Source organism: Anser brachyrhynchus (assembly GCF_964034855.1).
Source record: "Anser brachyrhynchus genome assembly, chromosome: 5".
Taxonomy (NCBI): domain Eukaryota; kingdom Metazoa; phylum Chordata; class Aves; order Anseriformes; family Anatidae; genus Anser; species Anser brachyrhynchus.
In genome coordinates, this window is record NC_137699.1 from 48,925,520 (window position 1) to 48,943,681 (window position 18,162).

The 18,162-nt window shown below is 36.3% G+C and overlaps 1 protein-coding gene across 5 annotated transcripts in view; it reads right to left on the minus strand.

Moving 5' to 3' along the window:
• Positions 1-18,162, minus strand: part of TTC7B (tetratricopeptide repeat domain 7B) — a 137,882-nt gene that overhangs the window by 52,973 nt on the left and 66,747 nt on the right. For all 5 annotated transcript variants that reach the window (XR_013952381.1, XM_080596262.1, XM_080596259.1 and 2 more), the window contains 2 exons: positions 14,465-14,537; positions 12,921-13,081 (listed from right to left, as the gene is read on the minus strand). Coding sequence is in view for 4 of the 5 variants with exons in the window: in XM_080596262.1 (XP_080452388.1) it covers positions 12,921-13,081; positions 14,465-14,537 (234 nt within the window). In the remaining variant the exon portion in view is untranslated. The remainder of the gene's footprint in view (positions 1-12,920; positions 13,082-14,464; positions 14,538-18,162) is intronic.

Consider the following 18,162-nt stretch of genomic DNA (forward strand, 5'->3'; position numbering starts at 1 on the left):
AAATATATATGCAAGAACTAAAGCAGCACATCAGAATTCTATGTTTTTTATGCAACTGGAACACATGCAACAACATCACCTCTGTTTCTTATGCATTATAGCAGTAGGGGGGGCCTGGATGACTGCAGGTTTCCCAAAACAGAAACAGTAAACTGAAAGTACGATGGGAAGATACGCATAATTCTAATAAAGGCTAGAAAATTGTATCTAATGCCAAAAAAAAAAGTATACAAAAAGTACACTGGTGTGGTATCATCCACAGACTAAAGCAAAAATCATCTTTTGAATAGAAAAGGTTGCATCTGTAAAGCCACAGAGAGCAGTTTCTGTTAGTCTAAGAAATATTTTGACTATAAATCACAGAATAACTAAGACATTTCAGAAAAGTCAAATGGGATGTTAATAGAAAAGTGAAAAACTGCCAACTGAACATTTACTTAACAAACGGGGGAAGGAAGGGAAGAAAGAATCATAGAGTCATTCGGTTTGGAAAAGCATAAGGCACACCATGTGATAAACAGGTCTCTCTAACTTAATTCTCCCAAGTTCCTCTGAAACGTTACTGGAGGCATGAGTCAGTAACAAGATAAACAAGCAGCTCAGGGACAAGGAGTATCAGGAAGGTTTACAAAGCCGTGAGGGGTACATCATCTGAAAAAGGATTTTTTTTGTAAGGACAACTTAAAGCATTTGTGGAAATCACTCTTCTGGAACATTGCCTGCATTACTGGCACAGAGCTATAAGCTTAAAAAAAGACAGTCCTAATAATTTTCATATTCATTTTTAATATGTTGTTAAAACAGAGATAGGATAATGAAAATAAAACTGTACGTTTTATAAGAGTATGAAGTCATCTAGTTCTGTTTTTAAGTATCTGATGTTTACATTACTGGCACACAGTGCAGCACAAAACATGACAAAGTAACCACAGCATGGTGGAACAGCACCCATGACTAAGAGTGCAAGTAGTGAGGAATAGGCAAAATAGAAATGAAATGTGCAACAATACCTGTCAGCGATGTGTGAAACTGGAATAAATATAACAGAAAAGAACAGCAATCTGTTTGGGTCAAATCCTTTGGGGAAGGAAAGTAGGTAAAACAGGTTCTGTTAAAGAAACTAGACTAGCAAGGCATTTGTTGGACCATCAGTATTTCATAAGGATACAGATCTTTGACACTGGAGAGAAAAAGGGGGGGGGGGGGGGCGGGGGGAATTGCATCTTTTTAGGAGACTAATTAACCAGACAAAATGGAGAACAAATCAAACTCTTAAGTGGAAGGTCTTAGTTATTCAGTTATTCTTGGAGCTAATAGCTGATACATTTATGAAATAGTTACTGAGGCAGCAAATGACTCCATTAAGTTTAAGACTGTTCTCACTAACTAACAAGGACATTATAAAACAGCTGCTTATAACCTAATCCATAATCGGCTGGATTTTTTTTAAATAGAGAGTGAAAAATCACAAATGGGTTTATAACTAGGCCTTTGAATTTCAACAGAAATAGTGTGATAAACTTGACTTTTGACATACAAAGAAGTCTGCCCTTTAACAGAAAGATAAAATTTTTCAGGAACTGTATCTAAAGTTGAAGGAGGTAAAACTCGATGTTTGACAAGCCACTCAACAATAACATTGTGCAAGTAAGATACCAGAAATGTGCAGAGATCCTACCAAGAACAGTGGGAGACAGGACAAAAGAAGAGAAAGAAAGATCAGTACAGAAAGCTGCATCTTTGGTACGTATTAAAAAGTAAAGCTAAACTAGATCCTGAAAAGGATATTAAATAAATCTTTTTCTCCTTAATTAGGAGGAAAAAAATCACGAATGAACCCCCACCCCCCCCCCCCCCCCCCCCCCCCCCCCCCCCCCACTACCCTAATCCTTATCTATGTTGTCTCAGATATGAAAACAAAGAAACATGGAGGACAGGACACTTTAATAGCGAATACAGTTAATGCAGTCAAAAATAGTCCCTTTCTCAGAACTGTGGAAAGACTCACACAGAAGATTGCTGGCAGTGAAAATATTAAAGAAAATATCACATCTGTAATGACTGGAGAACACAACTATACTGCCAGTGGCCTTTCAAGAGAGAAGACACAGACCATCAACAGTTTTAAAAACATACAAAAAAAATATACAAAAATAGCATCCAAAATAAAAGGAAGATGAATTAGATAACATTGTTACAGGAAAATGTGTCACAGTGATTTTATAACAAAGAGAGATTGTACCAAGCAATCTGGGTAACAGTTATTCCAAACCAGAGCGGCCCAACGGCCAGGTTCATCAAAGTGAGGCAGCTGTCAAGAGGGCAGATGTCATTCTGGAAAGCACTACCTGAAGCAGAAAGAGAAGGAAACTGCCATTGTAGAATAGCCTCATGAGAACACATCTGGAATGCTATACATAATCCTCATTATAAGAGTTGTGCGCACACAGATGAAAAATTTTAAATTGGAGCAGCTGCAAAGCAAGGTTGTGAGGGCGATCAGCTGACTGGAGACTACAGATTATGAAAAGGACTTAATTTAGTCAGCCTACCAAAACAGAAGCCAAAAAGAGACACAATCTCTATCTACAAATACAGATGAAGGGAAAATAACAATTTAACCAGAGGACAATGTTTTCACAATGCCTAGTACACATAAAGGCCACACAGACTACTAAAACATCCAGGATGGAAATCGGGTCTCTCAAAGTTATCAATGAAATTGTACAACAGACTGCTTCCTTGATTTGTTTTGGATAGACTGCAGAAGAGGTGGAGCAAATAACCTAACTGTTCTTAAAATATACCTGATGACTTCAAGAAAAGCTTTATAGAACAGGATAGCTGTAACAAGGAATACTTGTGACTTCCGAGGTTCTCACTAATGCTCTATTTCCCAATCAATATAAGCTAACCTTCTAAAACAATCTGAAGCTTTCCCTGCCAACCAACCAGTGTCATTTGAAGCGTAGTCAAGAACATGTGAATCTGCAAAACAAAACTGCTGTCATAATTATGACTCTTCCTTCTCAGCCACTCTGTATCACTTTTGAAATAAAACATCCAGATGCTACAATAATGTCGGGCAATTAAGACAAGTCAGTATGTCAAATACTGGCATAAGTCATTACGGGTATTTCTACCCTCTAGAATGAATTAAAAATTTATAGTGAAGACTGCTCTCTGCTCTGTGACAAGTAACACTATTAGCACAGAGAAGCCTTAGTTCTTTCAGTGAACAGGTATTATTTACCTCGGCTATCATTTCCAAGCCAGCTGCTTTGCTTTTGGAATCAAGCAAGCCATTTTTGCATGTTGCTGTGCACCATACTAGCATACCAGTTTGGATGGACCAAAGCTGGAAATCTATAGTTCACACACTACCATTAAGAAGAGACGTACCTTTCATTCTGCATTTCTTTCTTTAAATCTTGGCAACACAACATGTGTTCTTCCACCTGATCTGCCTATTAGAGCAGTATCACTCAATCACAGCAGTAATCATGGATCTCCCTAAAGTTCCTCAGACTAAGAAACTTTCTGCTGCACACTTTTAATTCCACTAGATTTCTTCTTCTTAAGGGTCCATATCCCCATATCCTGACCAAAAATGAACAGACTGCTCTATTTTCCATTAGGACTGGGAGTAACTTCATTATTATTCTCTTCTTATATAGATTATCTATGCATTTCAGGGCTTGAAGAACATAAGGAAGAGCTGTGCCCATCACTGAAGGTATGTGCTTTGAAAAATATTAGCCTTAGAGTGTAACACACCAGAAGCCTTGCTGAGAACCCTTTAAGGACTCTTCTGTATGCAGTGAGGTCAGGCCAAGCATACTCAGCACAACATACACAAGAGCGAACAGCTAACCCACTTGAAGAAGCTAAAATTTGAAAGGATGGATCCAATCCACGTGTTTACAAATGCAGGATTAAAAATGCAACTACCTTTGTGTTACGTTCTGCATAAATTGAGTACACTTTATATGCTGTAAGAGAACCTTTTAAAGTAGTACAATAGTTGCATTTCTAACTTCAGCTAACAGTATTTTTACATCATAACCAACAATTAAGAGGTGGTAGGAAAGTAATTAAAATACTGGCAGCCCCATAAAAATAATAGCAACCAACAAATTCACATAGAAAGCCTCAAAAAACAGTCATCTCGCTGACAACCATATTAATTTCTACAGTAGCTTAAATATAATAAACTTTATATAATTAACACTGATAGCCTGTTACTTATTAGTGCACAAAAGAAAGACAACACATACCAGTTCTGCATAGAGACACACAATATTTCATTTTGGTCTCACATTTAAGTGCCCATTTGACATACCCCACAACTTCAAATCCTAGAATGCTAGGAAAATTCAAGAGAAGGTGTTCTGTTTTTAAACCTAGACACTACATTAAAAACACACACACATACACAAACCTTACCAAGTCTAAATGTATGACTTCTTAAATGTTAGACTGTGATCCTATATAAAATAAATAAGAACAAAATCACAGAAAGGGCAATGGAGATCACTACAGAATGATATCAAAGTCTGAAAGTGAACAATTTTTTTGATACACTTTTTCTAAATGATCTGAACTTGAGCAAAAAGATAATTATGTTGATGTAAGCTTATGTTTACACACACATTTCATATAATAACAGCTCATTTCTGTAACAAAGCCATCAGTGTCAACAGATTGTATAAATTAAATCAGACTAACTGACAGACGCCACAGTAATTAAGGTGGGAAATCAGTACAAAGTGCGTATAAAATTTATTTTGAACACATATTATTTAATATTTATGATTTGGGAGAGTAGAAATCTATTCACCTTTCCTAAAGTTTTAGCAAGTCACTTCTTGCACTCAACAATTAGATAGATGGGAAAGACTTCTGATGTAAATTACAGGTATCATTAAAGAAGCCAAACCTTAGCATATACTAAGAGAAATTGAAACTGCTATCAGCCAGCGTTCTTCTGACAGCCTTGTAATTACTCATGAATAAGTGGTTTAGAATAAAAAGGTTAAAATTAAAAGAAAATCCTGAAGTTCACAGTGTTAACTTCATTCACAATCCAGAATTTGACAACAGATTACAGTCTGCGATTTTGTAGCTTCTTTTAAAAGGAGAAGGTAAGGTCGACTGTCGTAAGACCCTTCATTCAGGAATTTCACTTCTATCCAATGGGACTTTAATTTACGTGTAATATACTCTCCTAATGCAAAGATCCTTGTAACAGCGCAGTAGAAAACTTTCCAGTCAATTTCTTCAGTAGCACAGCTTAACAGCTCTCAAGCTGGATTTCTTTTAAAAAGAGCATATAGTTGCAAGAATAAATACAGCCTTTGCACTCTAAAGTGGAAACGCATCATAGAAATAAGTGACTGAGAAGCAAATTATGCTAGCAAACAGGTAATTGGACATAAACTCCCAATGAAGCAATTATGCTCAAAATAACTAACACAATCCTTTCCAACTGACAAGATGCAGAAAGTTCTTTGTAGAAAGCAATGATAATCACAGAATCACAGAATTGTAGGGGTTGGAAGGGACCTCCAGAGATCATCGGGTCCAACCCCCCTGCCAAAGCAGGTTGCTTAGAGCAGGCTGCTGAGGTAGGCGTCCAGACGGGCCTTGAGCATCTCCAGAGAGGGGAGCAATATGGAAGTATTTTGTGCAGCTCCTGTTTACGTATGATGAAAATGCTGGCTGCAGTACTGAAGTGCAACACATAACTAAAAGGTTACAGAATGTGCCCTGCTATCAGGAAACACAGTGACATTCTCAACAGAAAGGACGTTTAGAGGTGACTTGATTATAGTAGCTACCAACAGAGTACGAAGGCACTAGTACTACACATTTCTTAGTAAAGAATATGCAAAAACTAATATCTGGAAGCAAATAAAGGAACAGCTCAAATTAAGAACAAAAATCCAGTTTTAATAAAGAGTGCCAAATAGAAACAAACTACCACATGCTGCAGTGGTATCTCCAGCTTCTGATGTGTCCGTATCAAAATCAGATGTCCTCTGGAAGGTATGGCTGAGCTAAACCTCTATTATTAGAGAAAACCAAAGCAAATTTAGCAGCTTGATATATAGGAGGCCAGGTCATTTAAAAATTGATCCTTGTGCTTTTAAATTCTAATAATTTGAGTATTTGGTTTTGACAGATGCCCTTTTAATGCTTGCTGTGTAAAACTGACAACTTCATAATAGTCAATTCTGAAGTAACTATATGATCATTAAAACAAAAGATGACAAGCATATTTTAATAAAGGATTTACATTAAATGATTTTACATGCCTCACTTCAATCATCATGATAATTTAAGTAAGTAAAGAATTTCAGAGAGGTGTCTGCTGCAACTGCAAAGTGTATCCTTGCACAGTCAGACTACTTTGAGTTTTCAGGAAAGTTTTATTATCAGGAAAGATGTAAATATAAACTGAACAAATTAATCTTATTTCCTGGTCATTTCTTTTGAATTTCTGTGATATTGCTACCCAATAAAATTTTCTCTCCTTATCCTGAAGCCAGTTTCCTCTTCCCCAATTAATCATATCTGTTCCTAATTTTTGTTTTAATTGTCAACAATTGAGAATTAGTCTCCATTACCCAAGTCACATTTGCAAGCTAACAAAACAAATAATAAGAGGAGGTTACCAAGTACAACTATCCGCGATGTATTACTTCAATTGTTTTTTCAGCTGCTTCTATCAGTCCAGTTCCTTTAGGAAATCTAATGAACTGCATCACTAGATCACCAACACTGGCAAAGGAGATCAAGAAACCAAATCTAATCTTTGTTAAAACACTTGAAATGCATCCAATTTAACAATAATAAAAAAATCTCCTAAAGCATTTCTCAAATCAATCACCAATAATACTAGAAGGTGTGAAACCTGATCCAAAAGATTCAGAAAAAGTGACAGGTTTCTCTAGTGCCTAAATAAAGCAGAAGCAGAAAGGTAATCTCTTCCAACTTTGGTTGGACAAATCCCCAGTACTGAGAGGCCCATATACATAGGAACACAGATGAAATAAAAACAGACAATTCAGACGGCTATTAGAAGCCCGACTCTCAAACAGGCAAAAGATACAACAAAAACAGCCCTCAAATCCCAAAATAACAGAATGTTCTGGAAACCATGAACAGGTATCTTCACTGTGTATTGGATGGCCTCCACTGCAACCTTTAAAATAGGATTTCCTATATATTTATTCACAGAGTGGTAGCATTGTTTCTTTGCAGACAAAAAAAGTAGTCAGTCCCATTACTTTTGGTGGAGGTGTATTTATACATGGTGTATGCCATCTTATTAACTCAATGTCCCTAAGAAAATGTAAATCTGTAAACTATAATGAAGACAGTTTCTGACTGAAGCCAGAACAAATTAGTTATAATTGATAACTGTGGCAGCCAGCTCATGGCCCAAACTAGGACTCCTTCAATCAAGTTCCAGAGAAGTATCTGCAGCCTAGCAATGCCTAGCAAATATAACAGTCAGGGATAATACCCTGAGGCCAGTGACCAATTTGTTACATAAAGTAATATCTACCTATCAACAATGTCCTGTTTAACGGACCATTCTGTAAAAGCACATCATAACAACTAACGTAAAAGAAAAAAAAAAAGATGGGCCTAGCAGAAAAAGAAAAATCATAAGCAACTGACACTGTCTTTCAGTAAGAGAGGTGACACTCCCACTATAATTAGCATTGGTGCAGCCTCACCTGAAATACTGTGTGCATTTCTGGGCTTGGCAATACGAAAAGGATGTTAAGGTTCTTGAAAGCATCCAGAGGAAGGCAAAAAACCTCATAAGATGTGTCCTGTGAGGAGAGGCCGAGAACACTTGGGCTGTCCAATCTGGAGAAGAGGAGGCTCAGAGGCGTCCTCGTTGCTCCCTGCTGCTCCCTGAGGAGGGGAAGCGCAGAAGGAGGCACCGCTCTCTGCTCCCAGCACCCGATGGCAGGACGGCAGGGAATGGCACGGAGCTGCGGCAGGGGAGGGTCAGACTGGGCATTAGGGAAAATGCCTTTACCGTGAGGGTGGTCAGACACTGGAACAGGATTCCTAGAGAGGTGGTTGGTGTCCCGTGCCTGTCATTGCTCAAGAGGCATCTGGACAGTGCCCTCAGAAATGTGCTTGAGCTTTTGGTTGGCCCTGAAGTGGTCAGGCAGTTGGATCAGGTGATCTTTGAAGGTCTCTTTCAACTGAACTGTTCTATTCCGTTGATGAGTAAATTCAGGACTTACACAAATATTTCTGAGAACGAACCCATTTACTCCCAAGACAGACAAGATAAAAAATGAAACGAATTTGAAAAAGCATATTGTCAGAAGTTGACAAGGGTGTATACACTGACCTTTTCACAGACATGACTTTGGCAAGGCCCGTAGACTACTACTTCTTGTCTAATCATATATTACTGCCCTTTTCTCAAAGAATTCCCAGTGTTCTCTTTATCAAGAAAAAAGAAGTGCAAACTCATCCAACGCCACACATAACAGTGCAGCTATTCCCCAACTTGGGGAAAACAGAATGGTGTAATCTCTTCCCTCTAGTTGATAAATACACGCCTGTCCCACAGAACAGCAATGCACGTACCATCATACACTGCATGTACCAACAGCTCTTCTGTTATGCCTACCTGGACAACAAGAAATGAGTTTGTTAATCAACAATCTGAGGGGAAGGTTAATAGGCTATGTGATTCTGGGAAACCTACCGTAGCTCAGAAGAAATCCTTGAAGGACATGAAGGAAAAGATTTTAATAATTTTCAGTAGAGTGATACATCGGCCTGATGCTTCTGTGAAAGATTCTTGGAAGAAAACAAAATCCATCACACTTCAACAAATGTAAATGTTTAAACTGTGAACTCAGTCTTCAGTTGTCTTCGAACCTGCTACCATATGTCTTTCCTTTTTGAGTGTACTTAACATTAAAATAACATGCTTACACTCCTCAAATAACCCATCTGCTGTTCCCTGCTTCTCCTACTTCAAAAGCTTGTCAGCTGCTATCCATTGCAGTTCTCAAGTTTCAGCATACAATTAGCTATTAATATTCATTATATATTTTGCCTAGTTATGCTAATTTCAGGCACTATACTTGTCTTTAACTGCCCCAACACTTGAAATAATGACAGAGAACTCTTGAAAAGCTATGATGAAGAAAACAGTATCAAAAATATTTCATTAAGAAACATAACTCTGTCTCTTTTGGCTAACTATGAAGTAGGGCAGACAAAAGTGTTATTTCAAGATTTTATACTATTCAAAAAACCACTAAGATATAGGCTCCTCATCACAAGTAGGTAAAAGGACAGGGAAGGGTCATGGAAAGGAGTTCGTAAATAAGGCTCCTTAACACAGCACATGTAACTATATTATATATATTGCACAAGATATACAAGCTCAACATGAATCAATGCTTACTTATTTCTCAGTCTTCTCCCCAACCCTAAAAGCATTAAACAAAAGCGGATCTGTTCACTGACATTTGTTCAAAAACAAGACAATACAAAGATTCCCAAGAAAAGTTTTCAAAACCCTATAAAAAGGCAGAAAGCTCTTAACAGCTGAAGGATTTGATTTACTTTCAAAATGCTCTCTCCCCAAAAACTGTTCTCCACTTGTCTATTTGACAAGTGCTTATCACCAAGTGTCCTAAGCATTTTGGCTTTTCTCTGTCAGCTGTCAACACTGTACGAGACAGTTTAACTCAACACGTTAGCCATAAAACATGACTATAGCCAATTTATGACTGGAATCCTGCATATCTAGGCACTGCCTTGAAATAACTGAGCATAGCAGTTATCTTGGGTCTTGATAATGAAGTGATCTCTGAGAATTGTATATGCTATTGGTTTCACTGCAAAGATGCACTTACCACAAGTAGAGCTCTGTAGCTGGTGTTGGTGGAAATAAACTAGCAGAAGAAAAGTACCCCCAGGTATCAATGCAACAAAACAAGCACAAGCTTGCATCATCTTGAATACACCTTCAGACAGTAATGCACACCTCTGGGACTGCTTATACGCTCAGAGCAGGCAATCATTAGATTAAAATAAATAAAATTCAAGGCAAACCCAAGCAGCAAAGAACTCACCTGCACATCTACACCCTTACAGTTAACTACTCTAGCACTTTAGGATATATTGTGGCTCCTTCCTGCCTACTCTCCTTGCTTTCAAGGCAGCGTGTCCTTGGTTCTTTAAGAGGAACATCTCTCCATATAGTGAGAACACAGTCTACCATATAGTTTGATGGTTAGGATTCCGTGCTTCGTCATCTGTGGGTTTAAAATCTGTCAAGATTAAGAGGAACTGAACTGCACATTTATACTACAGGGACAAGTTGTCTAATGAAATAGGGGAAAAACGGTGTAACTTTTGATGAGTTCAAATGCCATTTGACTGGAATGAGATCAAAATCGTGCGTTTTGATTATTTCTGGAAAACACTAATACATACCTTTTTCATTTTTACAGGTATATTACATTTTTTTTTTCCAAGAGTTTGTCCCCATATTTTTTAAGTTCTCAGAGCAGATTGCATGTTTATGCTTACAATATAATGGGCAAAGGAAGAACAATCAACTCTCCATTGAAAAATAAAGCTATATCATGCCATTAACAGCACAGTGTGACTTTTGTTGATTTTTTCCACTACTTTACATTATGATGGGACAGAGGTCTTTTGCTCTGAGAAATCTTTCTACTTAGTGAACTAGGGATACATGGAGCAAAATCATTATCTAATCAACTCCATTTGTTTAGCAACTTTCTAACTCTATAGCACAGAAAAGTTAACTATAATTCAGTGTATGATGGTATGCTTACAGTGCACTTCAAACACTGAACATGAAACAACTCTAGGAATGTATCAACTTTTAAAAGATTAAAAACTGACAGGTATTTACTAATTAACTACAACAGAGGAATGCTTTAGAGCATCGATTTCTCAGTATGACTCACAGTGTGTTCTATGACTTCCTTGCAACCTCTGGCATTTTACAAAGATATAGTGTTAATAAAGTTCTGAAAACTTAGATTCTTTTCACCAAGAAAAGCAAAACAGAAAGAACATACAGTTGTGAATAGGCCAGGACAGCACTCACTGTAACAATGCATTTACAGCATGCAGAGGTATGTGGATAATAACAATAAAAGAAATAGGAAGAAAACTAAATCATATGCCCTATGTTTTACTTTAGTATTTGCCAAGTACAGAGATCTATTACACTGTAAAGCTACCGAGTTTTGTAAAAAAAAAAAAAAAAAAAAAAAAAAAAGTGAGGTAATTGATTCTGACAAATAAAGAGAATACCAAGACATAACTGAAAGATAAAAGACAAAACATTATGATATTTGAAATGTTTACAAAAGCCAATAAAATACCAAAGACAAATAATCAAATGTTTCAGTATATCCCAAAATTAGTAAGCCTTAGAGGAACACACAAGGATCTCTTCCCAGCCTGCTAGGAAGTACCATGAAATCCTACTCTTTAAAGAAGCTGCGGTATAAAAAATAGAATCAACAATACAGTAAGCATTTGTGTTTCACATTTTATATGCTCATACACACATGCTGACAACTATTTCAAGAACACCAGATATAGTGCGCAAGAACAGATTGTAAACTTGAGGTTTTGCTGATAAATCTTTGCAAAAATAATCCAGCTACATGAAGGAGTCAATCCAAATTTATCTTATTGACCAGATGTGTTTGGCTGGCTGTCAGCATCAATTGCAGAGCACACATAAGAAATCTCAGTCATATCCTCGACTTCCCTGGAACCAGCATCAATTTGACAGCACCAAAGAGAAGACTCTAAAAGACTGCCTAGAGATGTGCCTTGAACTCAGCAGTTGTACATCTGATGGAGGTTCCTACTGCCAAGATATTTCTCTCCGGTTCCCTGATCTGCACAAGCAGGTTTAACGTAGCACACTGCATCACCACAGTGTTTGTGTTATGCAACAGGACTAACAATGCAGAACCACCATTATGACTCATGTCATTAATATACATGCTTTACTAGAAGTACCAGAACTTCAGAAAGATCAAAACAACTCAGGCAATACATTTAACCACAAAATGTAGATAAAAACAAGTATGGAAAGGACACGAACCATACTTGAAAAACCCATAATTATCTATCTTTCTAATGCTCATAAGTCATTTTAAACATTTTACCGAATGATCCTTTGTTTTTCTATTAAAACAGAGAGAAGTTTCAGATATACTTTTTCTAGATCATTAATTATTCTGAGAGATATAGCAGCATGTTCTTTGCCATGTATGTTCCCACTAAGTGGCAGAAGATGAACCAAAAAAATTAGATGGCTGATACTTCTATTGCCTTTCAAACCAGGATTTACTGACAGAGATCCATCAGAGATCTGAAGAAAGCACAGACAGGTTTAGGAGAACTGCTAGATTGTTCTCAAATCATGAAGCATGTGTGGAAACACCTAAAAAGAACTCAGATTCCATACAACATGCACAGAGTTATCTGTAAGATGGGATCAATCTTCCCTAGCTAATAGTAATGTCCTGTTTATCTTTCTTAGAACATTGCATAAAAACAGAAGACAGAAAAATACTCTTAAAGCATATAACAGGGAGAAACCATCTAAACAAGCAGTATGTGGAAAAAGACAAAATAAGATCAGCTATCCAGCTCTAGTCTCCCTTCCAAAACCAAATACTTAATCACTATTTAAAAAGCCTTTAATAAAAATCAGACTTGAATTAAATGTCAGGAGGAAACAACACTGAAAAAAAGTTTAAAAATAGACCAATTTCAAATCAATCGTTTCTCAAAATGAATGATATAAGAATCTAAGAAAAATATGAGAGAAAGCACAGAAAGCAAACATGACATTCACTCACATAAAATTTTCTGGATATTCACTCAAGGCCATATCAATGATATTCAAAGCATCATGATAGTGTTTCTGGGCTGATAGCAAGAGCGCAAGGAGATGAAGAGAGTTGGCATCATCTCCTTGTAGCTGTAGAGCCTGACGAACATAACCCAAAGCTTCTGGTATCTGATTAAAAAAAACAAAAAGGAGGAAAAGAGAGCACCACTATTAGAAGTCTTTCTTATTACTTGATTACACGTACTTGATGTTTTCACACTGTTCACCAAGATAGACTCCTGTAGAAGACTATTCATCAGTGTAAAAATAGACTTGATGTTCTACAATGATCTGCAAAAATTAAATAATATATTAACCCTGAAAAATAAGATGGAAGTTTTAAAAAACAGTTCCCTTCAGTCTTTTAAAATATTAACTTACAGATTTTTTTTTCCAAATACTGGTTGTATTTCTCTATGATTTTGAAAATATTTTAATTGTAATACATTAACTGAAACATGCAGCTAGACTGCCACAGTAACTTTTCTTCACATGGAATTTCATGATCTCCCGCATTACATGTATGTCTGATCAAAATAAGTATGCTAAGTGTTAAAACCAGGAAATTTAATTGAGTAATAGAAGTTTGGAATTCAGAAATACAGTCATAGTCTGCTACTGAAAAATATTAAGTGATGCTAAAGGGACAATCCATTCCACTCTAACTGACCTCATCCACCATCTGTGCTATTCAATAGCAATGAAAAGTAGTCACTTAGATTACGTAAACTACCGTGGCTCAAAACTACTTCCTGAAATAAACTTGACACAGAAAAAGGCTTATCATGACATATACAAAGCAACTCTGCATTATACTAATTCATCTGATATATGGTAGAATTTGTACCTTCAATACATATAACTATATAATACACAGCATATTATATTATATATTACATATATGCTAGGGTAATGGTTGGACTTGATGATTTTGGAGATCTTTTCCAAACTAAATGATTCTACAGTTCTATAATAACTGTACAAGTTAGATTGCGCTCTGTTCTTTTTCATAGCTTTAAAAGATTTTCCAATTATAGTCTTATTTTGTAATTTTGTTCGCAATAACCAAATCTTCTAAAAGTATTCAGAAAAGGCATGTATCTTATCAGATACTGAAGACTTAAGCACTGTCTAGATTGTTAAAGACTAGATTCAAGAGTCCCACTCTCTTGAAAATCCATAAACAGAGATCACGTATAATAGGTAAAAACAGGGTAAAAAATTGACTTTGTTACTCTCTGCCAAGCACCATTAATGATGAAAAACATAAATTGAATGTCTTATGTCTTATTTCTGATCCTTGGACTGCAAATACTGTGGCAGAAGTCTGGAGAAGTATATAAAACCAAAGGTGTTCAGAGAGAATATATCCATATCTTTTTCATATATATGCATATATGCACAAGGAAAACCACAATTTTATTGAAGAAATGATCATCTGCATCCACCAACAGATACATGCTTTAATGTTCATATGGCAATGTGAGGTTGCACTTCTAAAACAGAACTAACCTGTCTGGATATGGCAAGCTGCAGTGCCAAGTAAAAAGCTGCCAGATGATCTGTTGGAGACAAACTGTGAGCCCTGGAGAAAAACAAAAACAAAGAAACAAAACAAAAACAACAGTATTTTTTTCTCCTGTTAATACAGGTTATACACCCCTACAAACATATATATATTCATGTATACATATTTAGATCTCTTCACTACATGTATACTGATATTTTTATATACCTGGTATTCATTACAGTGACTTCTCCTGTACTTCTCAATCATCTTTGATTTAAAGGGAAGCATTTGGGGTCATATAAATGACCCAAAGTATCATTTTTTTGGAGAAACGAATTATGTAATTTTAGTATAAGTTTTTAAAATGAGCAATACAAAATGATTCTTTAATTAAAATATACTCCTAAACAAAACTATATGTAACTAAGTTTTAATAAACTTTCATTAAGCAGAGATTTCTTACATATACACACAGAAAAAAAACACATCAATGTGCCTTCAAAGAAAAGAATGTTGTCATCTGCACAAGAAGTACCCAAGCAATCACACTGTCCCTGACCAGGATGGTTCTGAAGCACAGAATTTGAAGAGGAAAAGTAGCTGCAAAGTAGATCTGAATTTTATTTATTCTTTAGAGTCCTAAACTTTAGGCACATTCTCAGCATACTGAGCCTCCTAGGAAGCCAGCTACTTTCTGGCTTTGAGTTTCTTCGAGACTTAAGTTAGCAGAGTATCTTGATATGTGGCAATGTAAAAGAAACCTGTGCTCGATGGCTTTATCACAGCAGTACAGCAAAAGGCAGCATAAGATCTGGTTCATCATGTAGCTATGCTTGAAGGTCAGATAAAGAACTTTATGCTGATTATTTTTTATAAACATAACTCGTCCACAAAAATGTTGAGCTTCCCAATAACAGCAGTGTTTTACACTTACTCCCAAAATGTTGTTAATTCCTGCTGTTGCAAATAACCCCAGTTACCAAAACAAAAATAACATTTTCCCACATTTTTATTAAATTTTGTTTGTTTCATTTGGATGTTCAGGTCAAATGCACATAATTTGTCTTGTTCATATTGACACAAATCCCACAGAAAAAGTTCTTGCAATACACTGTAATACAGCCTTTCCCGTGCAAGATAAGGTTTTGTTTGTTTGTTGGTTGTTTTTTTTTTGTTGTTGTTGTTGTTTTGGTGGGAGGTGGAGAGCTTCAGCATAGACAAAAAAAATTTATCATTATACCCCAAAATGATGTGTAGTAAACACTGGACAGTAAGAGTGCCACTACATTTAATCTATACTTGATGCATTCTTTTAATGCAGGCTCAGGTAGAAATAGTGTACAATAATCATCTTCAGAACATCTAATCAGTCTTCTTCATATGGAGCAAACAAAATTAACCTTTAATTCATTACAATCACAAAAGGAACCTTCTTCTTCTGACTGGTGCAATTCTGTCTTCCCAAGTCCAAAGAGACAGCTCCATTAGTTTAGCAACTACTCCAACACATATCAATGTAGCTTAAGTTACTAGGGGACTTTTTCATATTTTATTGAACGTAACTCTAAATTCAAAATTAGAGTCAAATATGAAACCCTAGCAGGGTGTAGGAATTTTCATTTGTTTGTTTTCTGTTTTTTCTTTTTTCATCTTTTATCTTGGAGAGTACTGGTTCAGTCACCAAGCTTCAGCCAGTGAAAGAATAAAGCTGTTACTATCTATCAAAAATTTGGCAAGTTCTGTGAAACTCTCCAATTCACACCGACCACATGAAAAACACTGAAAGTCTTCCAAAAGAAGTTAGCGAAACAAACACCCCCTCAGCAGTGTGCAAAGATGGCAACAAGTGCCTTCTCAAATGGCCAATGTCACAAAGTGATGGCCTTGAAATTTGGCATAGAAAAGGGTCCCCGCACAAAACTGTACTTCTTCAGACTTCTGTTTCTTCAGGAATTGGTCCTCTAAGTAAATGATTTAAAAAGAAAAAAAAAAAAAAGGAAAAAAACCCACAAAATCGAAACAAAAATAATAAAACTTGACAGATCAGAATACTGATCCCAGTACAATTGCTTGTTCTATAAACTGCGTAGGAGATGAATGGAGAATTTCAACTTCCATCTCCTGAAAAACATTTATTTTTTTTAAAGAAGCGTGAGAGGAAAATGGGCATGATTCTGGTAAGCTTAGCTTTGTTCCCACTCTGTGTGGGAACAAATTTTAGGTAACATCCTATACCTAAATCATCAACACAAGCAACTAGCAACACTATGAACTACACTGCAGCATATTCCCAGTCTAGCAGATTTATCAGACTCCTTTTGTGAGTCTCTGTGAACACAAATGGGGAAACATGTTAATATGCAAAACTATCACCTCACAAAACATACTTTCTCCTTTCTCAAAGGAGATAACTGTAGGATTTTAAGATGCAGAAACTACGTTCTCTTCAAGGGCCAAACCATTCTATTCAAGATCATATGTGGAATGTAAGCTACTCATCAGTAATATCGCTAGCAGCAATATCAACCATATCAACCATTCACTAGAGTTTTCAAAACATACACCCTATGTATTACTAACACCTTCAAAAGACACTTTAATTAAGTCTATGTACAAGTTAATTCTAAGAAAAGACAGCAGAAAGGATGAGTATATAACCGAACACCAATACCCTTGAATGTGCACTTAAAAAATACTGAACAGTGTTCCTTAGGAGGTTGTATGAACTAAAAAGAAAAAAAAAAAGAAAAAATATAACCCACATACACAATGAATCACAAAGATGATGCAAAGAAAGCAGATGTAATTAATCCCCATGTCCTCCAAACTTTCTGTGTATAAATTTATATTTTGCTAGTTAGCACAAATATTTCAAAAATCCACATCGCTACAAAAGTGAAGTTCCACTCCATCTAAATAGCTAGAGAACATATGCAATGATTTGTTGAAGAGTTGCTAGATATGTTTTTAGATGTCAGCTGGCACCTATCACTGCTCGGAAGTCTTTGAAACCGAGCAGTTAAGAAGACATCAAGAGGTTTATTGTTCAGTTGCAGAGAATGAAACATAAAAAGAGGCGTAGTTAAATGTTGCAGCTCTTCTGATGGTTATGCCACCAATATTTGTTTCTTCTGTAATTAGGGTAAAGATGTTCTCTTTCACCTGTTTATCATTTGTAGAGTCAAACTCTTGCGAATGAACTATTGTTACCTCCAACAGCACTACTACTGTGCTGTGTAAGGCATGTGGAAGATGAGGCATTTGCAATGTCACTGCCTACACCATTAAAGCTCCAGATAAAAATAATTTTCTTCTCTGGGCTTACAACCTGAACTTCACCCCTCAACCACAGCAGCAGGGCTTTGATTATCATTCTGCCTCTACTGGCATAAATAATGATACCCTGCTATATAATCTGATCAGCAACTACCTCTTCTAGAAATGCTATCACATTGAACCATTACTTAAAACCTTGCATCATACTACTATTTCGTTCTAGATCAGAACAGAATCGTCCTCTAAGCAAATATTTTATACTAGACAGTAACATAAATGTCTTTAAAATGAAATAAAAGGAAATCCTTATGAATCAATTTAGATACTTCTGGCAGAAAAAGATGAAGCGAATGTTGAAGAAATACATTATGTACTCATGAAGGCAAACTCCCAGAGGTGAAATCCTCATTACATGTCTTCTACA